At 43.1% G+C, this 20,909-nt stretch overlaps 1 protein-coding gene across 2 annotated transcripts in view; it reads right to left on the bottom strand.

Moving 5' to 3' along the window:
* The window catches only part of TUBGCP6 (tubulin gamma complex component 6), a 33,481-nt gene extending 12,867 nt beyond the window's left edge, over positions 1–20,614 (bottom strand). Inside the window, exons 1-16 of one of the 2 annotated variants that reach the window (XM_081023426.1) lie at positions 20,367–20,614; positions 18,114–18,948; positions 17,141–17,304; positions 15,623–15,833; positions 14,664–14,837; positions 12,139–12,260; positions 9,888–9,957; positions 9,297–9,406; positions 8,168–8,259; positions 5,565–5,704; positions 3,974–4,123; positions 2,841–2,922; positions 2,655–2,743; positions 2,399–2,514; positions 1,018–1,156; positions 794–907 (exon numbers count right to left, since the gene is read on the bottom strand). In XM_081023426.1, coding sequence (XP_080879552.1) covers positions 794–907; positions 1,018–1,156; positions 2,399–2,514; positions 2,655–2,743; positions 2,841–2,922; positions 3,974–4,123; positions 5,565–5,704; positions 8,168–8,259; positions 9,297–9,406; positions 9,888–9,957; positions 12,139–12,260; positions 14,664–14,837; positions 15,623–15,833; positions 17,141–17,304; positions 18,114–18,860 — 2,520 coding nt within the window. In that variant the 5' untranslated portion in view covers positions 18,861–18,948; positions 20,367–20,614. The remainder of the gene's footprint in view (positions 1–793; positions 908–1,017; positions 1,157–2,398; positions 2,515–2,654; positions 2,744–2,840; positions 2,923–3,973; positions 4,124–5,564; positions 5,705–8,167; positions 8,260–9,296; positions 9,407–9,887; positions 9,958–12,138; positions 12,261–14,663; positions 14,838–15,622; positions 15,834–17,140; positions 17,305–18,113; positions 18,949–20,366) is intronic. The other variant, XM_081023425.1, reaches the window with a different exon arrangement.
* Between the last annotated feature and the right edge of the window lie 295 nt (positions 20,615–20,909).

The raw sequence follows: 20,909 nt of genomic DNA, 5'->3' as shown, positions 1-20,909 counted from the left end.
ATGCCAGAAGAACAGGGGGTGGTGAACCAGCAGTTCGAGGTGTTGCTGGACTACAACTCCCATCATCCCTCACCACTGGCTATGCAGGATGTTGCTGATGGGAACTGGAGTCCAACAACATCTGGAGGGTCACATTACCCACTTTTACTATAAAATACAATGTTTTACTCAGCCAAATCTTAAAGGAACAACTCTACCTTTTACTCTAACCCAAAAAATTTGTACCCTTGAATGGATCTACAAAGGATATATGCAGACAACAGTCCCATATAGCTGGAGTTGAAAGGAAACAGGATTAAAGCTTGAGGAATAAACCTCAAAGAGTACGGGAGATAAAATAACTCTTTACCGAAAGACCCAGAAATAGTGCAAAAAAAGTTACAGACTTAAAAAACTGTTTTTGAGATAAATAATACAGCAGATGTCTCAAAAATGTTAATAATGGAATACAAGTAAAACCATTTTATGGGAGCAATTTATATCGGCCTGTCTGAACAAAGAAAGAATTAAGAAAAGCATATATGAAAGAAATAGAGGAGTTAGAAAAGAAACATTAAAAAAGAAAACAAGATTAAAAGATGACTTTAAAAAAATATATTAAAAAATGGTAACAAATACAGAGAAGATAGCTGAAGAGTTTATTACATAATATATTACTTTATTTAAATAATAAAACCTGAAAAAATGGGATACTTATGAATGAATGGATGAATGGGAAAGTAGTCCTTGCCACAGGTGAATCAAGAAGATGATGGTGTTTATGGAACAGGAGTTTTCTTAAAGGAACACCAACCTGAATGCTGGAATCACTGACTGGCACAACTGCGGCGGAAGTCTGCTGACACCACCCTTCCCCAATGTCTGCTTTCCTCCTATACTTTCCACCTGGAAGTTTCTCAAGCATGTCCTACACATCAAATGGAAAAGATCAAAGATTTATACATACCAATGTATACATAAATAACCACTGTCAATGTGCTTTCTAAAAAAAAGCAACAGCAGCAGCATTTAAGCTACCTCGGTACGCTTTTGATCTTCCATCAAAAATTTGAGACGGGCCGTTTCCAATTTGTGCCTCTGAATTTTCCATAGGGCTTTTCTCTCTCTACGGGCTGCCTCTTCGGAGAGTTTGCTATAGTGGTCAATCAGCTCTTGCCTAAGTGAAAAGAAAGGTAGAATAACTTCACCATGTAGTTTTACAGGATACATACCATGATAGAGCAGAGTACAACAGGAAGGCATTTAGATTACTTAGGCTACCATCCGGAGTAAAAATGTAGCTCACAAGCTCAAAATTTAGTGAGCTAGCAAGTAGGATAATTTATCAATGCATCATATAACATGTTGAAGTTCCTAAGCAACCAATGCTCACTGAAAAATAAATAATTCTAAACCTAATTATAAATTTTGGGGACGCAGGTGGCACTGTGGGTTAAACCACAGAACCTAGGATTGCCGATCAGAAGGTCGGTGGTTCGAATCCCCGCAACGGGGTGAGCTCCCGTTGCTCGGTCCCTGCTCCTGCCAACCTAGCAGTTCAAAAGCACATCAAAGTGCAAGTAGATAAATAGGTACCGCTCCAGCGGGAAGGTAAACAGCGTTTCCGTGTGCTGCTCTGGTTCTCCAGAAGTGGCTTAGTCATGCTGGCCACATGACCCAGAAGCTGTACGCCGGCTCCCTCGGCCAATAAAGCAAGATGAGCGCCGCAACCCCAGAGTCGGTCATGACTGGACCTAATGGTCAGGGGTCCCTTTACCTTTACCTTTAATTATAAATTAAACAGGTGAAAATTTGGGAGCTTTGTGTCTGTTGTGTTTTCAAATGATACATACACTGTGCTGTGCAGTCAGATATTTGTGCAAGCTTAATGCTCTTCTGTAACAGATCAAACACAAGAAAAGCACCTTAAAGCTGTATAGTTTTGGCTGTTCACTAAATACCAATGGCTATAACGTACTCAAAGTTATACCATTTTTCATTCAGAACTAGCAGCACACAGTTGAGTCAATAACAGGGCTGAGTTTAGACTAGCAGGGCGGCAGCTCTCAGCTGACTTCCACATTGCTGCTGCATATCGGGGTGAGGTTGGCATGGTGCAGGCACATGAGCAGAGCCGATAAAAGTGTATCCACACTTGCAACCACCATATTGTTCCAACTCTGATATGCAGCAGCTGGGCTGCCAAGACAAAACAACGTAAACATACACAGCAGCTAGGCTGGCAGAGCATAAGGGGAAGTTTGTAGCTTATTAGCAAAACCTTCTTCCATTCTGAAAGATGAGAAACTGGACTACCCATTTTCCAGCTTGGAAGCTATTTTTGTAAACATATACAACTGCTTGGTACAAAATTTTGAACTTGCAATTTTAACAGCCTTCCTTCCTTCCACACTTTTACCTTGCCCTTCTCTCCAATTCCTCTTCCAAAGCCTTCAGTCTTCTTTCCCTCTCTCTCAGTTCCCGAGCATAACTGAAATCATCATCAGTCTCCTCCTGTTTCAGAGCACGTCGGCGCTACATAAACATTTAAGAAAGCTTTAGAAACCACATTCCAAAAGCACACATTGTGCTCTGCATATTTTTATCCAAGCAAGTTCTAGATAAAGATTCTCTGTCTCTTAACGTTGCTAGCTGAAAACACACGTTGCAAATACCTCTTTATCTTTTTCAAATTGTTCTTTCAATTTCTGAAACTGCTCACGCTTCTTTGCATCCAGCACCATTTTCTCTGATATTTGTTGATCTGAAACAAAAATTTAAGATGCAGCAATGTTAAAAAGAAATAAAGAAAACAGTCGCTGTGAAAAACCAACTGGACTGCAAAGACACCTGTAACTTACCAGTAAAGGCTTTTAGAGCTTTGGTAGCTGTTTCTCGAGCGTGGAAAATTAGCTCCTGTTTTTCAATTTCCATGCGCAAGTCCTAGGAAGCAATTTCACAGGATTTAATGTGGTTTTCAAGCATAACTCGGGTCAATTCAACTTTATTAATAATCCACTAACCCTCAAACATTTGGATTTCATACAGTGGGGGGAAATAAACACAAAAATACAGAAAGGTCAATTTTCAGTAATATATATATACACACACATACACACACACACACACACACCAGCACAAGATTAAAAAAAACCAAACCCTAGCATCCATTATGTCAAAATTGCTTAGAAACCTTTATAGCTAGAACATAAATTACAACCAATTCATTTATCTGATGGTTCAGGACCCACTAAAGGCTCACAACCCAATCAATAGTGGAATGCAAAAGTATCATTTCTGCTATACAAACATATGATTAAAAATTGAGAAGCAGGTTCTCAAATGCATGTTTTGTTAATTGAAGGTTCTAGGTCATAAAAGACTGAAGACTACTGGTGTAAAAAGGCTGTACGCCACTCTGAGAAGGGTGTGATCAAAGAAGAAACCAGTCTGGTTCTGTCACCTCTATTAAAAAATACACAACTCTTTACCGACACACAGAGATATACAAGATTTGCATATGGAGTGCCATTAAGTCTTCCTTCCAAAAACAGCTGATGGGAGAACATTGAAGTGGATGAATATAAAGGCTTTCCTGTATTTGGGGACAAATCAAAAACCCAAAGCATGTATTCAGGTGTGCAATTTCATGAAGGAAGAACAAGTTATCAGGTAAACAACTTAAAGAAACTATCGTACCTATAAATGCGGGGTCTTAACTGAAACAATTACAGTATTGTAATTTGATGGGTAAAATAAAGCTTGGCTTTTCATTTGTCTGGGCCTAAGATCTGCTGCGCCAGTAGCACCCTAATGCCTATGCCAAGGCAGCATGCTTTCTCACTTGTCCCAGTGAAATTAATGACATTTTCGAACACACATGCGCAAGGACCACACTGTTGTTTTCGATGCACCATACAAAGGCAGAGTCCACGTTCTGGGCAATGGCACTTTCCTGATACAAAAAAAGATTTATTTGGTTGAGTCAGTTTACCTTTTCCTCCTTGCTGATGGTACTATAGCGTGCGATTCTTTCCATTCGGCCCACGTACACTGCACAATCTCTCTCAATCTCTCTCAATTCGTCGAGGGAGAAGATGACAGAAATCCGAGGAACGGGGATGTCGGACCAGCAGATGTAGTGCTGCAAAATAATAATAATAATATTGTTGTATTTTAATCTTGTTTTTAAGTTGTATTTCAATCAATTTGTTTTTATATTGGCTGTTAGCCGCCCTGAGCCCAGTCTTGGCTGGGTAGGGCGGGGTATAAATAAAATTAATTATTATTATTATCATTATTATTAAAGAGCAGCAGTAAACATCTGAAGAATGCAATCCAAGCTTTCATGCACTTTAGAACTGGAAACCTATTGGTAGGGTCTCGTTCAGTCTTAAGTCTGTTGTGGACTGGGGGTGGGAATCCGCATGACCTGGGCCTGGAACAAATGTGGGTCCCCCCCCCGCCTCCCTAAATGGCCCTCAGGGATCTCCCCAGGCCACACCCCTCCCTATCCAGGCTACACTCTCTCCTCTAGTTCTGCTGCCTGACCAGAGAGATGTACTGTATGTGTAGAAATGCATGTGCGGCTGGCCCTAGTCAAATATAAGAGTAACACCACTTGTTCCATGTGCCACTGACATGGGTTCCCTGGAAGGGATTGTGGCCTTTGGGCTTAAAAGAGTTATCTGCCCTTGTGACAGTATTTATTATATTATTCCATTAACTGCTGGGCTGTGGGACTATAGTGGCTGTTTCTGATGTTCTTTGTGGAACGTTTTGTCGTGAACACCTCCATGGGATATGCTTTGTCGTTTCTTTCGGATTGTTTCATTGTGAAAAGTTCATCCGGTTAGTTTAGATCAAACATAAGGCAGCCAATTATGAAGTGAGAATTTTAAACTTACGTTCCACGATAACGTGATACGGAAGACAAGCAACATATTCATGATATGACAGAGAGCAAGCACAGAATGATTTGTGGTAAAAAAAAATCAAATCATAATTAAGCCTATGAAGAGATGCTCTACTTGGAAGTCTGCATGAAAAATGAGGGGGAAGCAAAGAATTCAGCTTTTTATTTAAATTAGCTGTCATTTAGTCTTCAATTTAAGAAACATTCTAAACTTAAAGATTCCTGTATTTGGGGGCGTGTGTGTAATTGGCCTGTTGCTTTTATTTTGATTATATATATCGTGGTTTTTATGTTGATCTTTTCTGTGGACCGCCCTGAGACCTCCTGGTATAGCGTGGTATATAAATTCAATAAATAATAATAATAATAATAATAATAGCTTGATCTTGGTCAATAACAGAATAATCTCGGTAGAAAGGTCCTATAATACATTTGGGTGGGGCAGTGGCTTACAGTCTAGGAGCAAGGAATTTCTATGTATGAAATTAACCCAAAATATGGACATGCTGCATGAATGTCATAGTTAGGGAAGGTGTTCTCAGCCAATCCGAGAGACTGCAAGGGGAGTCATAGTCTCTTCAGCTAAAACTGACTTTCCAAGGGTATATGACTTCAAATGTACTTGAAAACAATGCTTACTCCATGATTTTCAAGAGCAAGGGGTACTTACCCTGGGACAACACAACTTTAGCAAGTTTATGGTTTTCCCACAAATGTAGACATCATTAGCAATATGTTTCAAAAACACAGGCACACAGTCTTCTACTTCCTTGGAAATTAAAACGTACCCATGGGTCCAGTAGTGTTTGTCTAGAGATCCAAAAGGACAGAGAGGTCAGAAAGTGAGGCATATAAAGAGTACTTTGGTGTATTAAGTTTATTAATTCAATAAAAGTGAAACTATTATCTATTTGTTGAACAGAACCCAATGATTTACTCTGCAATCACTCTATTTCATTTCAAGCAAAATCCACAACTTTATCCAGATGATGCACCTTGTGACTGGCATCAGGAATATGGTAACGCTAAGTGTCATTGATGTCTAGTGTCTTGTGATATTGTTAGCTGTATAACCTCTAGCTTGGTTTAAGAACAGCTTAGTTTATGAACAATTTGGATTCAGAATGCTGCAAACCCAGAAGTAGGTGTTTTGGTTTGTGAACTTTGCCTTGGAAGCAGAACATGTTCCACTTCCTGTTGAGTGTGTTCCATTTGTAAATTGAGTCCCCTGCTGCTATGGGAAAGTCTTTACTTTAATGCTTTACTTTAAGAACAGACTTCCAGAACAGATTAATTTCGTAAACCAAGGTACCACTGTATTTACTTAGCACTAGTTCTAAAAAGGTTTTCTTTGTTTCTCTTTGTTCTTAAGTACACAAGCCAAGTCCACAAAACAAGAGTGCATGTGGTGAAAAGGGAAATAGGCACAATATACATACGTGTTTTGAACAACACACACAGAAACAGCTAAATACCGTATTTTTCCCCTCCAAAAATGAAGGGGAAATGTGTGTGCGTTCTATGGGGCGAATGCAGGCTTCAGGAGAGCCCCACCGCCAGCCCCACAAACTCGGGGGACAGCGGGGAGGCAGAACACCACCATCCCGCTGTCCCCCGACTTGGTTAGAAGGCTGGTGGGGGGGAGAAGCTTGCTCCTCCCCGTCGCCAGCCCCGCAAACTCAGGGGACAGCGGGAGAGGCGCAGGGCGCCATCTCGCTGTCTCCCCACCTGGTTTGGAGGCTGGCGGAGGGCTTCCCCCTCCCCCAGCCCCGCAAGCTCCCAGAGCGATGCCAAAGCTGCACACATCTTCGGCATCGCTCTGGATCCCGTTCTGGGGGCTGGGGGAGGGGGAAGCTCTGCTTTCCCCGCTCCCAGCCCCGCAAGCTCCCAGAGCGATGCCGAAGCTGCTTGCAGCTTTGGCATTGCTCTGGGAGCTTGCGGGGCTGGAGGGGGAAAACCGAACTTCCCCCTCCCCCAGCCCCCAGAACGCTGCTTGCAGCTTTGGCATCGCTCTGGGAGCTTGCGGGGCTGGAGGGGGAAAACCGAGCTTCCCCCTCCCCCAGCCCCCAGAACACTGCTTGCAGCTTTGGCATCGCTCTGGGAACTTGCGGGGCTGGAGGGGGAAAACCGAGCTTCCCCCTCCCCCAGCCCCCAGAACGCTGCTTGCAGCTTTGGCATCGCTCTGGGAGCTTGCGGGGCTGGAGGGGGAAAACCGAGCTTCCCCCTCCCCCAGCCCCCAGAACGCTGCTTGCAGCTTTGGCATCGCTCTGGGAGCTTGCGGGGCTGGAGGGGGAAAACCGAGCTTCCCCCTCCCCCAGCCCCCAGAACGCTGCTTGCAGCTTTGGCATCGCTCTGGGAGCTTGCGGGGCTGGAGGGGGAAAACCGAGCTTCCCCCTCCCCCAGCCCCCAGCACGCTGCTTGCAGCTTTGGCATCGCTCTGGGAGCTTGCGGGGCTGGAGGGGGAAAACCGAGCTTCCCCCTCCCCCAGCCCCCAGCACGCTGCTTGCAGCTTTGGCATCGCTCTGGGAGCTTGCGGGGCTGGAGGGGGAAAACCGAGCTTCCCCCTCCCCCAGCCCCCAGAACGCTGCTTGCAGCTTTGGCATCGCTCTGGGAGCTTGCGGGGCTGGAGGGAGAAAACCGAGCTTCCCCCTCCCCCAGCCCCCAGAACGCTGCTTGCAGCTTTGGCATCGCTCTGGGAGCTTGCGGGGCTGGAGGGGGAAAACCGAGCTTCCCCCTCCCGAGTTTGTGGGGCTGGTGACAGGGAGGAGCAGGCTTCTCCCCCCCCCCCGCCAGCCTTCTAACCAAGTTGGGGGACAGCGGGATGGCAGCTCTGGGTCCCGTTCTGGGAGCTGGGGTCGGGGGAAGCTCGGGCTTCCCCCGCCCCCGCCTGGGGGGGAATAATTCCCCCCCTTTATTCCCCCCCCCAAATCTAGGTGCGTCCTATGGGGCGGTGCGCCCTATAGGGTGAAAAATACGGTACACAAAGAAAAGAAAACAAACATGGTGTTACGTGTAAAAGAAAGTTAATGCCATCTCCCAGGGAAACGGTAATGGAATAAATCAACCATAACTTTTCCAGTTGTCCGGCATAGGCCCTTACGTCACTAGCCAGAGGAGAAAGCAAGGGAGCCACAGTGATCATGCCTGGATTCAAGGAAGGCAGGAAGTGAGCTAGAGCATCACTGGAGATGCCAGCTTCCAAAGCTTTCATTCCTGCCATTCCCTGCTAGCCAAAGGGTAATTTCAAAAGAAAGCAATTCATTTGTAACATACCTCTAAAGCCAAGATAATCCTCATTCACCTGAATCATGAATTCACCATACACGTCTCTGAATACACCGCTATAAACCCAATCGTGTATAAACCTAAAGGCAAAAGGTTGAATGTTGAAAAAGGTGTTTTATAAAAAGGTAAAGGACCCCTGACAGTTAAGTCCAGTCGCGAACGACTCTGGGGTTGCAGTGCTCATCTTGCTTTATGGATTGAGGGAGCCGATGTTTGTCAGCAGACAGTTTTTCCGGTCATGTGGCCAGCAAGACTAAGATGCTTCTGGTGAAAACAGAGCAGCACACAGAAACGCCGTTTACCTTCCCACTACTTTGACATGCTTTCGAACTGCTAGGTGGGCAGGAGCTGGGACAGAGCTGGGGGAGCTCACCCCATCGTGGGGATTCGAACCACCAACCTTCCGATCGGCAAGCTGTCGGCTCAGTGGTTTAGACCACAGCACCACCCGCATCCCTGTATTTTATAAACACCCTCTTAAATAAGGGTATGCTGTCCAAACAGAAAACAGATCTGATAAAAATACTACCACTAAAATAACTATTCAGGTTAGATAGCAACTGTAAAGACCTATGGCTCAGGTTCAAAACAGCCCCCAAAGAAGATACCTGAATGCTATAACTGCTCAGTTTTTCACTAGTACTGAAAGAGATAGATTAACTATCATGTCAAGCAGAGTCTCATATTAATTGGGATTTCTGCTTTGATACTTGAGGTTTCCAGAAGGGTCTCTCAGTGTCTTGATCGTTGTATAAGCATTTAAATAATAGTAATATGCCACTCTGAAATACACAGAGAATTATTTTAATGTGCAGAAAGAAAAAACTTTAAAAAGTCCCAGAACATATTTCAGTAAGCATAGACCATTTTAAGATTTTTTGCTACAATCCTATACCCACTGACCAAGGAGTAAGGTCAACTGAAATCAATAGGACCTGAGAATATGCAAATAGGAGTGAATTGCTAGCTTTATTTCAGTACACTAAAATAGGGCTACCGCCATTCAGAAATTCCAGCTCCTTTGAAGAACTCACAGGAACGCCATCTATAGGAAATGCATTAGATCATCTTTGTAACAGCAGTTCCACAGTGCACAATTTTAAACTGAAATACTTACCGTGTATATGGTTCACAGCTTGTTTTTAGTAGGGAGAGAAGAACTGGGTAATGTTCATTGCTGCAGTTATTAAGAGCTTCTTGGTATAGATAGGAAAGTAGTTTCACACCCTGAAATAAATGCATAAGCCACTCATTGAATGGAAAACAATAAACACGTATAGGTACTTCTGATGATGCTTAGCTTCACTGGATAGTTTTACTGCATTGGCAGGACTCAGCTGGAAGTGCTGGTTTGGCTGGAAAAATCCTTAAAGCCTTTTGCTGACTTTTGGAGATACCTTTTTATTAATGCTGAATGAAAGCAGAAATGTGCTCCTCCTAACTATATTTCTTTTAAAACCAATACATTCCAACACGTCTATACAATCTGACATGGTTTTTTTTAAAATACTGATGAGCAGACACATTACAAGCTGATTCAGTGGTGGAAATCACTTTTCTTAGAAATGGAAGCATACAGAATGGAAACAGCACCCAAAGCGTTCTGAGATTGCTTGCTTACGTTTGAATCACACCTAGTCGTTTCATGCTTAAAAATGCACACCACTCGGTTGGCTGCGACTGCAAAGAGAAGCGGAATCATACTCACTGTTGGAAATGAAGCAGCGGCAGCAGTTCCCTGCGCAGTCACTCCTATGCCGCAGAGTTCAGCTATATACCTTCACAAAACACAACAGCAGCAAATTACACTTGTGTGGTACCTTTAAGAGCACGGGGTGGGAGGAAGACCTGTGGGCCCCCAGATTACAATTTCCATCACTCCTGGCTATTGGCCAGGCTGGCTGGAGCTGATAGAAGGTGGAATCTAAGACCCAGAGAGCCACAGCTTCCTGTTTAAGAGCGTAAGAACCAGTTTACTGGACCTTCCAGGCTCAAATTCTGTCTCCCCCAGTGGATAACTAAATGCTTCTGCGAAGTTCAGTATTTTGGCCCCTGCAGCTGGTGCTGAGATGTATAACAAGGTAAAAAGATAAAGGACCCCTAGATGGTTAAGTCCTGTCATAGGCAACTATGGGGTTGTGGCGCTCATCTCGCATTCAGGCCGAGGGAGCCGGCGTTTGTCCACAGACAGCTTTCCGGGTCATGTGGCCAGCATGACTAAACCACTTCTGGCACAACGAAACACCGTGACAGAAACCAGAGTGTACAGAAACGGCATTTACCTTCCTACCACAGTGGTACCTATTTATCTACTTGCGATGGCATGATTTTGAAGTGCTAGGCTAGCAGGAGCTGGGACAGAGCAACGGGAGCTCACTCCATCGCAGGGATTCAAACCGCAGATCTTCTGATTGGCAAGCCCAAGAGGCTCAGTGGTTTAGACCACAGCGCCACCCACGTCCCTACAGATGTATAGCAACTCTGTCGGTGAAGGTTCCATTTAGCTATCAAGCCTAACAGCTGCCAATAGACCTACATACTTTTGCCTAATCCCTTTTTTTAAAAAGCTACGTAAGCAAGTAGGCAACACCATGTCAACACTAATGCTTACCGCACCATCCAAACTGTTCTTAAAAATGTCTTCAATTTCAGCCACACTGTCTAATTAACGGCCTTGTTTTCAACTCCATCAACTGATTGTTCCAGTTTGCAAATGTTCTTTGGAACCTGAACGTCTGTGGCGGCTTCCGATTGGCTGCAGGGGCATCCTGCAGCCAATCGGTAGCTGCACCTTGGTTACCAAACGTTTTGGAAGTTGAACGGACTTCCGGAATGGATTCCGTTTGACTTCCAAGGTATGACTGTATATATATATACTCCAAACTTGGGAAGCTGTTATGGCTACACTACAGCAACTTTATTGCTATTCGAAAGTTACAATACAGTTACAATGCAATACATTTTCTATCAAAATCTCAGCTTTTCAACACGTGTCAATTTGCCTAGTAAAATACACTTCTGGAACAGTATCCAGCTCCCCACATATATATGCAGTACCAGGAAATAAAGAAATAATCCAAGTTAAATGGCAAAAACAGCCCAAAAAAGTGTGAAAACTGGGGGGGGGGGGTGAAAAGAGCAGGGAAATCAGCCAGCAATCCCATGAGCCTTTGCACCAACCACTGAGGCCTGTGGAGAGTTGGTATTTGAGAAAGGAGGCAATGAGGAAGACTGAGAACCACCAGTGCTGCCATTCATGCCAATCTGGTATGTCCTACTTACTGGTTATCAAGGGTTTAGAGAGTGTTTATAGGCTTTCCCCCCACTATATGCAATTTCACATATACAAGGGGTACCCGGGAACGAAAGCCCCATGTAAGTGGAGAGTTGCCTGTACAGAAGCTGGAAACCCTGGTTCTAGTGCAAATAATACAGGTTACTGAGGAAGGGAATAATATATATAAAGTGGTAGGGCATCTGCCTCGCATGCGAAAGGTCGTAGGTTCAATTCCCATCATCTCCAGGTAGAAAGAGGAAATCTTCTGCCTGAAACCCTAGTGAGCAACTGCCAATCAGTGCAGACAATACTAAGCTGAGATGGACCAATGGCATGACTCGGTATAAGTAAGTTTCCTACGCCCCTATGGTTACTTAAAATGTCTCACCTATGAACCCACCGTCTAAATTAACTGACTGAAAATATTATGCTACAACTATGCTGCATAAGCAGACGGTATAACAGTGAAGGAGACGGAGAACTGAGCATCAGATTACAGACGATAGGAGAAGCAGAACAATGCTAGCTAATCTAGTCTGAAACTGCTTTACCAATGAGGACTAAACTACAGCAATGCTATCAGCAGTTTAAAGGGCACGTCTCTTGATTCCTTTGTGGTTTGGATCAAGCATGGAAGATGTCAAGGCTTCCTTTCCGTTAACTTTTAATGCCATGGTATTACCTTAGCTGGCGTCCTAGTTTCCTGAAGAGGAAGCTGATGGTTAGAAGCGTCAGAGTGGAAGGAGTCGACAAAACACACGCTCGGTAGTACTGCAGGTATTTTCTCAGCCCGCTTGTAAATGCCTGACAGGAGAGAAGTGAAAAGAAGATCTGCTATGAAAATTGTTTGCGCACGGCATACATTCAGTGTATGCCTTATAGGAAAGTGGCAACTGGGTGTACTATTCTTGTTGAGCCTCCTTCAGATGCTTAGGATCTGTGCAAGCCCAATTTATACCCTATGAGCAGACACTTGTTTTTAACTTTTTTTTCTAACTTTTTTTTCATAGAATCATAGAATCATAGAGTTGGAAGAGACCACAAGGGCCATTGAGTCCAACCCCCTGCCAAGCAGGAAACACCATCAGAGCACTCCTGACATATGGTTGTCAAGCCTCTGCTTAAAGACCTCCAAAGAAGGAGACTCCACCACACTCCGTGGCAGCAACTTCCACTGTTGAACAGCTCTTACTGTCAGGAAGTTCTTCCTAATGTTTAGGTGGAATCTTCTTTCTTGTAGTTTGGATCCATTGCTCCGTGTCCGCTTCTCTGGAGCAGCAGAAAACCACCTTTCTCCCTCCTCTATGTGACATTTTTCACTTGCATTGTATGGCTTTTATCTTTTTAATGCTGTAAACCGCTTTGATATTTTTTATGATTTTGTGGTAAATAAATATTTATATATTTATATAAATAAACCAAGCTTTATGAGCTGGGTATGTTTAGCCTGCAAAAGAGGAGATAAGACACTTTTGGCAAGACTTGACTTCCATTCTTTTCCTTTATAGGTGAGACAGAATATGCTTTCATTCCACCCACAACACAAGAATCTCTGTGTAGAGAATACTTGAATTGACAATGCACAAATAAACATACAGCTTGTGTACTGCATATGAAACTTAATAAGAATGTACCACTGGACAAGTTACTGTAGTTATATGTTGTTCTTGTATTTACATGGTTTAACTGATTCTTAGTTTTTCTTTGATCTCACATCATTCTTGATACTACTACTGAAATTAGTCAAATGCTGCAACAAAGTTTTAACTTCTGTAATTGTTTTTCAAATATATTTTAAAGACTTCCCATTTTGAAACAAATACCTGTTTTGGTTTATTCTTTATTTTTTTAGACAAGTTATCCAACTCTGTATATTCAGTCAATTTTTAGATCCAATCTTGCATAGATGGAAGTTTGTCAGATTTCCAATTTGCAGCAATTAAAAATTCTTGCTGCAACCGTAGCATATAAAAAGGTATCCCTTTTTTGGGGGGTGGGGTTATATCCAAATCTGTAATCCCCAGAAGGTAGGCCTCTGGTTTTCTATTAAAGGAGATTTTTAGCATTTTTTTGCAATTCTAAATGGATTCCCTCCCAAAACACATTAATTTTCTTTCATTGCCACCACTTATGGTAAAGAGTGCCTGGTTTTTCTCCACAACTCCAGCAATCGCCTCGGACACTTTTGTACATCTTTGTTGGAGGTTTCTGTAGCCACAGCAGGTGCTGTAATTCTCCAGCAGTTTGACTTCACCTCTGGAGGTGGTGAATTGTCTCTTGAGACAGACAGATGCCAACAACTGTCCACAAAACAACCTAGACTGATTGCCCGCACTGCTTGAATAAACATTACATTCTCATTACTTGTTCCTGTAGCCCCCTTTCATCAACTTCCCTCCCCGACAACTGGGTCCCAAACTTCCGCAATCCACTTTGGGAAATCTAACTAGATCTAACTAGTAATTCTTATCCACAACCCACCCACCTAATGACTAAGCCCCAAGGCACGCCACATTTATTTCCTTCCTCTATCGTCACAAAGACTCGATGTAGTAAACCACTGTTGCTCCCAGTGGGTTGAAAGAGGATTTCAACAACTCCCGGACCCAATTTCAACTCCAAATCCATTGCACCAAACTGGCTTCTAGGCAGTTGTATAACAACTCATTTTGTTCAGAGGAGAGACTATACCTCTCCCCACTTCCAGTCATAAAGCAGGCATGTCCAAAGTCCGTTTCGGCGGCACAATCCGGCCCGCAGGTCGGTTTAATCCGGCCGCTGTGGCAGTTTAATTTTTGGGGTAAAATTCTAAAAAAACACCTACTTCAACCCTAAAAAAACAATTTCAATCCTAAAAAATGGTTAACAACTTTGGTCAGCCCTCACGGCCCTTCACTTCATCAAATCTGGCACTCTTCGGAAAAAGTTTGGACACTACTAAAAGAGTTTGGGTACTCTCCAGAGATCCCTGTATTCTACTGATAGAAAGGGGTGCTCTGTTCTTCTCCCCCCCCTTGCTTCTCCCAAAACTCTGCTCAGGAGTGTTGGGGACCCTACAGTACAGCTTGGGAGGTGAAGCTGTAGGATCCGAGCTGCTTTCATGAACAAGAGGGTGCAACTGGATCTAACCAATAGACATTAGATAAAGTCACAAATATAGCAGGACATCAAGATAGACTAGTGATAGCAAAACTGCCAGCATGCTACCTGAAAAACAAGTCCTTTTCTGTACGAAGAGTCCAAAACTGGTTGGACAGAGAAGCGGCTCAGTCGTGTGTAATAAGTTCCATATTCAGCAACTTCTGACAGGAGACTGCTCATGCTTTCAGGTGATGTTCCAGATACATGTAGACCCTGCTTGGCCACAAACAGCACGGCTGCCTACAGGGTTGTAAAAAACAGGAAGGCATCAATAAAAATGTACAGCACACAAAGTAGTTACAAAATTGATACACAAGTCCTCATCATCATAAGTTAGAGCTACTAAATAGGTGCACTGTTTGTCTTTAAAAAAAATTTTTTGGGGGGGAACCTACTATGCAAAAAACCACTAAGTGATCATTAATAGCTTATCAGCAGATTCAATATTATGGCATTAGGTAGAAAAATAAATATACACACATGGAAAATTATAAAGAAAATTAAATCCATAAAAATTCACATGGAAGCCCTTATTTTCTAGGGAACAGTTCCCAAAACATTCCTTTCTGTACAATGCAAATTGCATTTTATTGCCAGATCTACCATGCCTGGATTGTGTTCTTGGGTCCATACTGGCAATTAATGTCAGTCTCTTCTTAATCTAGATTTACTGTTATTATTATATAGGTATTAGTTTTACTGCATATTTTGTACTATAAACCAGTTTGTGATTTGTATGTGTATGTTTTTTTAATGAATACTCTTATGATGGATACAACCCGTATTAGTTTTTTCTGTCTACTTAGTAACTCTTCATAAGCATACGGGTATATAAATGATACTTGCAGAGCATCTTAAGTCTTGTTTTCATATGCTTTGCAAAATTCAGTAACATGCATCCTCTTTGTGAAATGATGAATGTTACTATAATATTATTTCTGCTGACATAAAACACAAGTGTGCATGCTGGGTCTTAAAAGCGAAGGTTAGAGCTCCTCAGCAGCTATTTACATACTTCTGTATACCTGATTAAATGAGAATGAAGTAGATACCACCCCAATAAGGACATTCAAAACATCTTTAACAAGTTCTGATTCTTTTATTAAAACACGTTGTGGAAGCTGAAGTTTGGTACTGCTGAAAAACTGCAATTCCCCTTCTCGAAGTCTGCAAAATTTGTCAAAGGCTTCTCTGCCAGCTTCAGAAAGGTACGGCTCCTCTTTTTTCCCAGGAGGACTGTGTTTGGGGGGGAAAACAAATAACAATCAAATGTATAAAGTGCCACTCTGAAAAACTTAGGCCTGTAGAAGAGAGATATTCTGAATGGCTTTCATTGAACCCACCATAAAGCCTAGGATTTTCATGGCCTCTATCAATTCAGATGTTACAGCAAAAAATGCTCATGCAATTCTAGGCTGCATCAACGGAAGTCCAGATCTACTCTATTCTGCCTTGGCCAGACACCACCTGGGGTCCTGTGCAGCAAAATTTAAGAAGGATGTCAACAAGTCAGTGTGCAGAGGAAGGTGACCAAGATGATAAAAGGTCTGGAAACCAAGCCTAAGAGAATCGGTTGATGGAGTTGGGCACATTTAGCCTGCGTAACAGGAGACTGAGAGGAGATATGAGAGCCATCTCTAAATATATGAAGGGCCGTTACACGGAAGATGGAACAAGTTTGTTTACTGCTGCTCGGTGGGTTGGAGAGACCCAAACCAATGGATTCAAAAGACAAGAAAGGATAATCATTAGGAAGAGTTTTCTGATGGGAAGAGCTGTTTGACAGTGAAACAGTCTCCCTCGAATGGTGGTGGACTCTACATCCTTAAAGGTTTTTAAGCAGAGGTTGGACAGCTATCTCTCAGGGTTTCTTTAGCTGTGATTGCTGCACTGCAGGGGGTTGGACTAGATAACCCTCAGGGTCCCTTCCAACTCTACCGTTGTAAGATGATCTCCTTGAAGTCACAAGGAGCAAAGGAAAGCCTGGGATCCAAAGGTTCACTGCAGCTGATTTTCATAATGGTAGACCATGGTTCAGAATTACATGCAAAGTCTCCCAATTGTTAGGATCTAAGCAGATCCATGGGAATGCCTAGAGCACACTGGGGGTTTGCCAGATTCCCCTCAGTTAATAGTACAATGGATGCCACTCTAGAGATTCCCCATCTGCCAGGCTCCGTAACTTTTTGGACGATACAACAGGAAGGCCTGAGAAGCTTATGTGGGTATGGCCTTTTGGATCCCAGTTTCCATTCAGCTGCCATTCTCAAGTCCCAGTTTTATTGGGAACGTTAGAGGGGTGGTATTCAACTAAGTTTTAATCAGAAAAGACAGAGTGAAATTAATGTACAAGTTAGGTCTATTCATTTTAATAGGTCTACACTGAGTAAAAACTTAGTTGAATACCACCCTAGGCCTTGAGTTTTGCTATTTCAAAAATAATTTTGGAAACTTGTTTCAAATTCATTGACAAATATTGACTTGATACTAATCATTCCAACAAAAACAGTCCAACATTCTGAATCTTAAAGACAAATACGCACCATCCAATCCTCTCCCAACATCTCCGCTTACTAGGTCCATAGGTGAGCACTGCTTCCCAGAGATCAATATCTGGTGTGACGCTGGGTTCTGACTGAGAGTCAGGGGTGAGATTGGATGCAGACTGGAATCCCTCATCTTCTGAAGGATCTATACTTTGGGGGACCTATAAAAACATGTACACAGTTGATTATCTTTCAGCACAGTGATTTTCCATAATTGTGACCAAAACAGTTAACTTCTTTGCCTGCCAGGGGTGCGACTGGATGCAGACTGGAATCCCTCATCTTCTGAAGGAACTAAAGGGCATAGCAAGAAACAATACTGACCATAAACGTGGGTTCAAATCCTTGTTTAGCCATACAATAAGACGTGGTTCCCCTGCCCCCTCTTTAAAATGAGAACGCTAATGAGCTATCTTACAAAGCTGTTGCAATATACAGATTGTGATCAGATCAGGATACATCATTTGGTAGGATTCAGGAGAGAAATACATGAAGCATTTCCTTCAAACAAAAATACTGCCTTCTCCCTCCCCCTGCTCCTTAAATTTCAAAAGTTTTTTACAATGGTGTATACTGTTATATACAAGGTGTTGGAGGAAAAGCAAGTGAAAAAGACAACAAAAGCCCTGCTGCACATATAAATCTGACACACAAGATGGTGGCTACAGATTGCACCCCTTTGGATTTCAAAAATAGTGTGACATGTGGAAACTACTATTTGCAAAGGAGCTGAATGGGTCAGAATGCTGCAAGTGCTCTCAGATGCACAAGCAAGAGAGAAAGGGAAACACCAGGTAGACAACAGAAGGAAGACACGAGGAAATTATTAAAAAAGAATTTTGCTCACGAGCGTCTAACTGAAAACAACAGCATTGATGAAGAAGATGCCCAATTTATTACAACTTGCATGCTCTAACAAATATCTATGCTAAATATAAATAAAATAAGGGTCACTGAAAATGTTCCATACCTTGATTGCAAGTCCAGACAAATCTGCGCTGTCAGGCACTGGTGGAAAATCCAACTTGATATCCATGTCGTATGTACGACTGTGAATAAGAGCCCCAAAGAGCGAGACACGGGTTTCTCTCTCAAACTTGTCACCGACCGAGCAGCTTTGTGAAAATAACTCCACAGTAGGAAGACCTGTGCCAGGTGCTGCCTCCATGATCTGCAGTGCCTTTTGAACTGTATCACTAAACTGATGTTCCTCATTTGCAATTAAAGCCTGCATATCGGCTTCAAACACACTAACATCATAATAATCGTAACCTTGGTATTTTACATTTCTTCCAACATATTTGTTGTTTGCAAAGTAGTCTTTCTTGGGTGGTAAGCACTGAGGTGGTCCAGTTCCTGCAAGCTGAACCAGAAGATCCAGAACAGAAGTAATTTCAGTAAATGGTAAACAAGTAGACCTTTCCAAATCATCTACAAGCTCCTCCAGCCGGTCAGCTTCCTTCCCCATTCCAGCAACTCTCAAGTTGAAAGATAGCATTAGAATTCTGTTTTTCACTGGAAGTCTAGAAACATTTGACTGTGCCTTTTGGGTCTCATCCACGAAAAGGGTAGAAAACAAAGCATTATAAGCAATTTTCTTGAGGCTTTTACTGGATCCTTTTTTGCTGTTCTTTTCCCTGCCCAAATGGACCTTCTTTGACAAACCTGCTATGTGGGCCTCACACAAATCACCAAACAGCTTTGTAATACTCTCCATGGCAGCAGCAGCAGTTAACTGGATATCCTCTTGAAGTCAAGATCGTGTATAACCAGTACTAAGAATCTGCTGGGGATCCATTACGCTGCTTGGAAAAGCAAAAGGAGAATAATTAATGATCTTCTCCCTGCTGAAATAAAGTTTCAATTACTTTATTAATGCAACATCCTTACGAACTGTGCATTAAAGGTCTAGATCAGTGGTTCCCAATTAGCTAAGTACTGTGGGACCCCTGTTCTTCAAAAATCAAGCCATGGACCCTCTACATTTCAAAATTTCGGTATCTCTATGATTTTTTAAATATTCGAATGGAGCCACGAACCCCCAACAACCATACCTTTATCTATACCCCCGATAACCATACCTACATTTATACGGGCACCTATGGAGATAATCCATTTCAAAAGCAACAGTACCCAAATGAATTGTCATGAAAGAAATGGGTGGGGGAGAGGTTTGTTCTCCTCGCTCATGGTACCATATTATTATTAATTTCATTTCTCTACTGCTTTATATTTTTAAGAAAAACCTCAAAGTGGTTTACAGCACTTTAAAACATCAATAAAAACAATCAAGAATTAAACATTATTGAAGAAAGTAAAAAATACAGCAATACCTAACACGGCGGATTGGCAAATCCTAATGGTAGAATACCTGCAGCTAGCAAAGGACAGGAAAGATAAGAGGCCAAACAAAACAAATAGTCTATAAGGATTGGAGAATTTTTAAAGAATACTTTAAAAATCACGGTATAAAAGGAAACTCCTTGGCAGAATTAGACTGAACCTTGCATTGTATAAATATAAGCTTGTAGGGAAGTTAACAGAAGCTATACAAGAAATATGTAACTGTGCGATATAAGATAATCAACAGATAAAGTACAGCGAGACTAATTGGAAGTAATTTCTTGTTTTACAAGTTTTACAATCATTCACATCATTGGGAGTACAAATAATGTTAGCTATAAGAATTGTGTTGTTTCATATATTGCTATTGTCTGTTTGTCAATTTATAGTTTGTTTATTTGATTGTATGTTTGTTTGTTGGTTGGTTGGTTTGCTTTCCTGGCATAAATGTATCTATTTTAAAGCAATAAATACTGTGTATATATATATATATATATATATATTTTAAAAAGTCAAATATAAAGTATAGTCAAAGCAACACAGGGGCTCCTTGTGTGTCCCCCCCCCCCCGAAAAAAGCTGCCTCATTTTGGTCTCCATCCTTCATATTACCAAAGTGAGCCTCTGCCCCCCCCCCAAACAGACCCTACTTTTTTTTAAAAAAAGGGACAGTTAATGGGGCTTAAAAGGAGCCAGGGCTCACTAGGATATAACACCAGGGCTCCAATTCAGCCTGTGCTGAGTGCCAACCCAGCACCACCCTGAGAGGCCCCCATACCACCTAGAACGAAGAAGGCGGGAAGAGCTTCTAGGGTGGCCCTCCATAACGCCTGGCGCACAACTCCCCCCCCCATCACGGTTTCCATGGCAACGCCCCATACCAAACAGGCCTCCCGTCGCTCCGGGGTGTTTCACGGAGACGCGAACCGCCCGCCCGCCCAGTATTTGCCTCTCTTCAGCCCATCCCCGCTGAAGGGCGGCGCGAAAAACGGGCGCCCCGCGGAGCTCGGCGAGCCCTCAGCGCTGCCGCCGCCGCCGCCGTCGTCGTCGTGATGGGAAAACGCGCTCCTCTGCGAGTCGCGGCCTTGTGACATCACAGGGGAGCGACGAAGGCGGGAATGCGGGGTTTTTAGAACGCTGAGGCCTCGCCGCCAGAGGGGAAAGGAAAGGGGGCGGGGCTAAGCAAGAGCCCGAGCGCGGATTCCTCCCTGGAAACGCAGCGGCGGCCGGGGGGGGGGGGGGGTTGTTGTGGTTGTCGGCGTGTGGAGAAGACGCAGTGCGCATGCTCAGGACGGGACATGGCCAGACCACGGGAAGTAACTTCCAGGGCTGCTGGAGCTAAAAGAGGCGCACGCCCTAAGCAAATGCCCAGAAAGCATTAAACTCCTTTCCTACGGTAGCCCTTTCTAGCACGCAGGAAAGGT

The sequence above is a fragment of the Podarcis pityusensis genome (assembly GCF_964106645.2).
Source record: "Podarcis pityusensis genome assembly, chromosome: 10".
NCBI classification, from domain to species: domain Eukaryota; kingdom Metazoa; phylum Chordata; class Lepidosauria; order Squamata; family Lacertidae; genus Podarcis; species Podarcis pityusensis.
The sequence above is the reverse complement of the archived record's forward strand: the minus strand, read 5'-3'. Positions and strand labels throughout refer to the sequence as shown.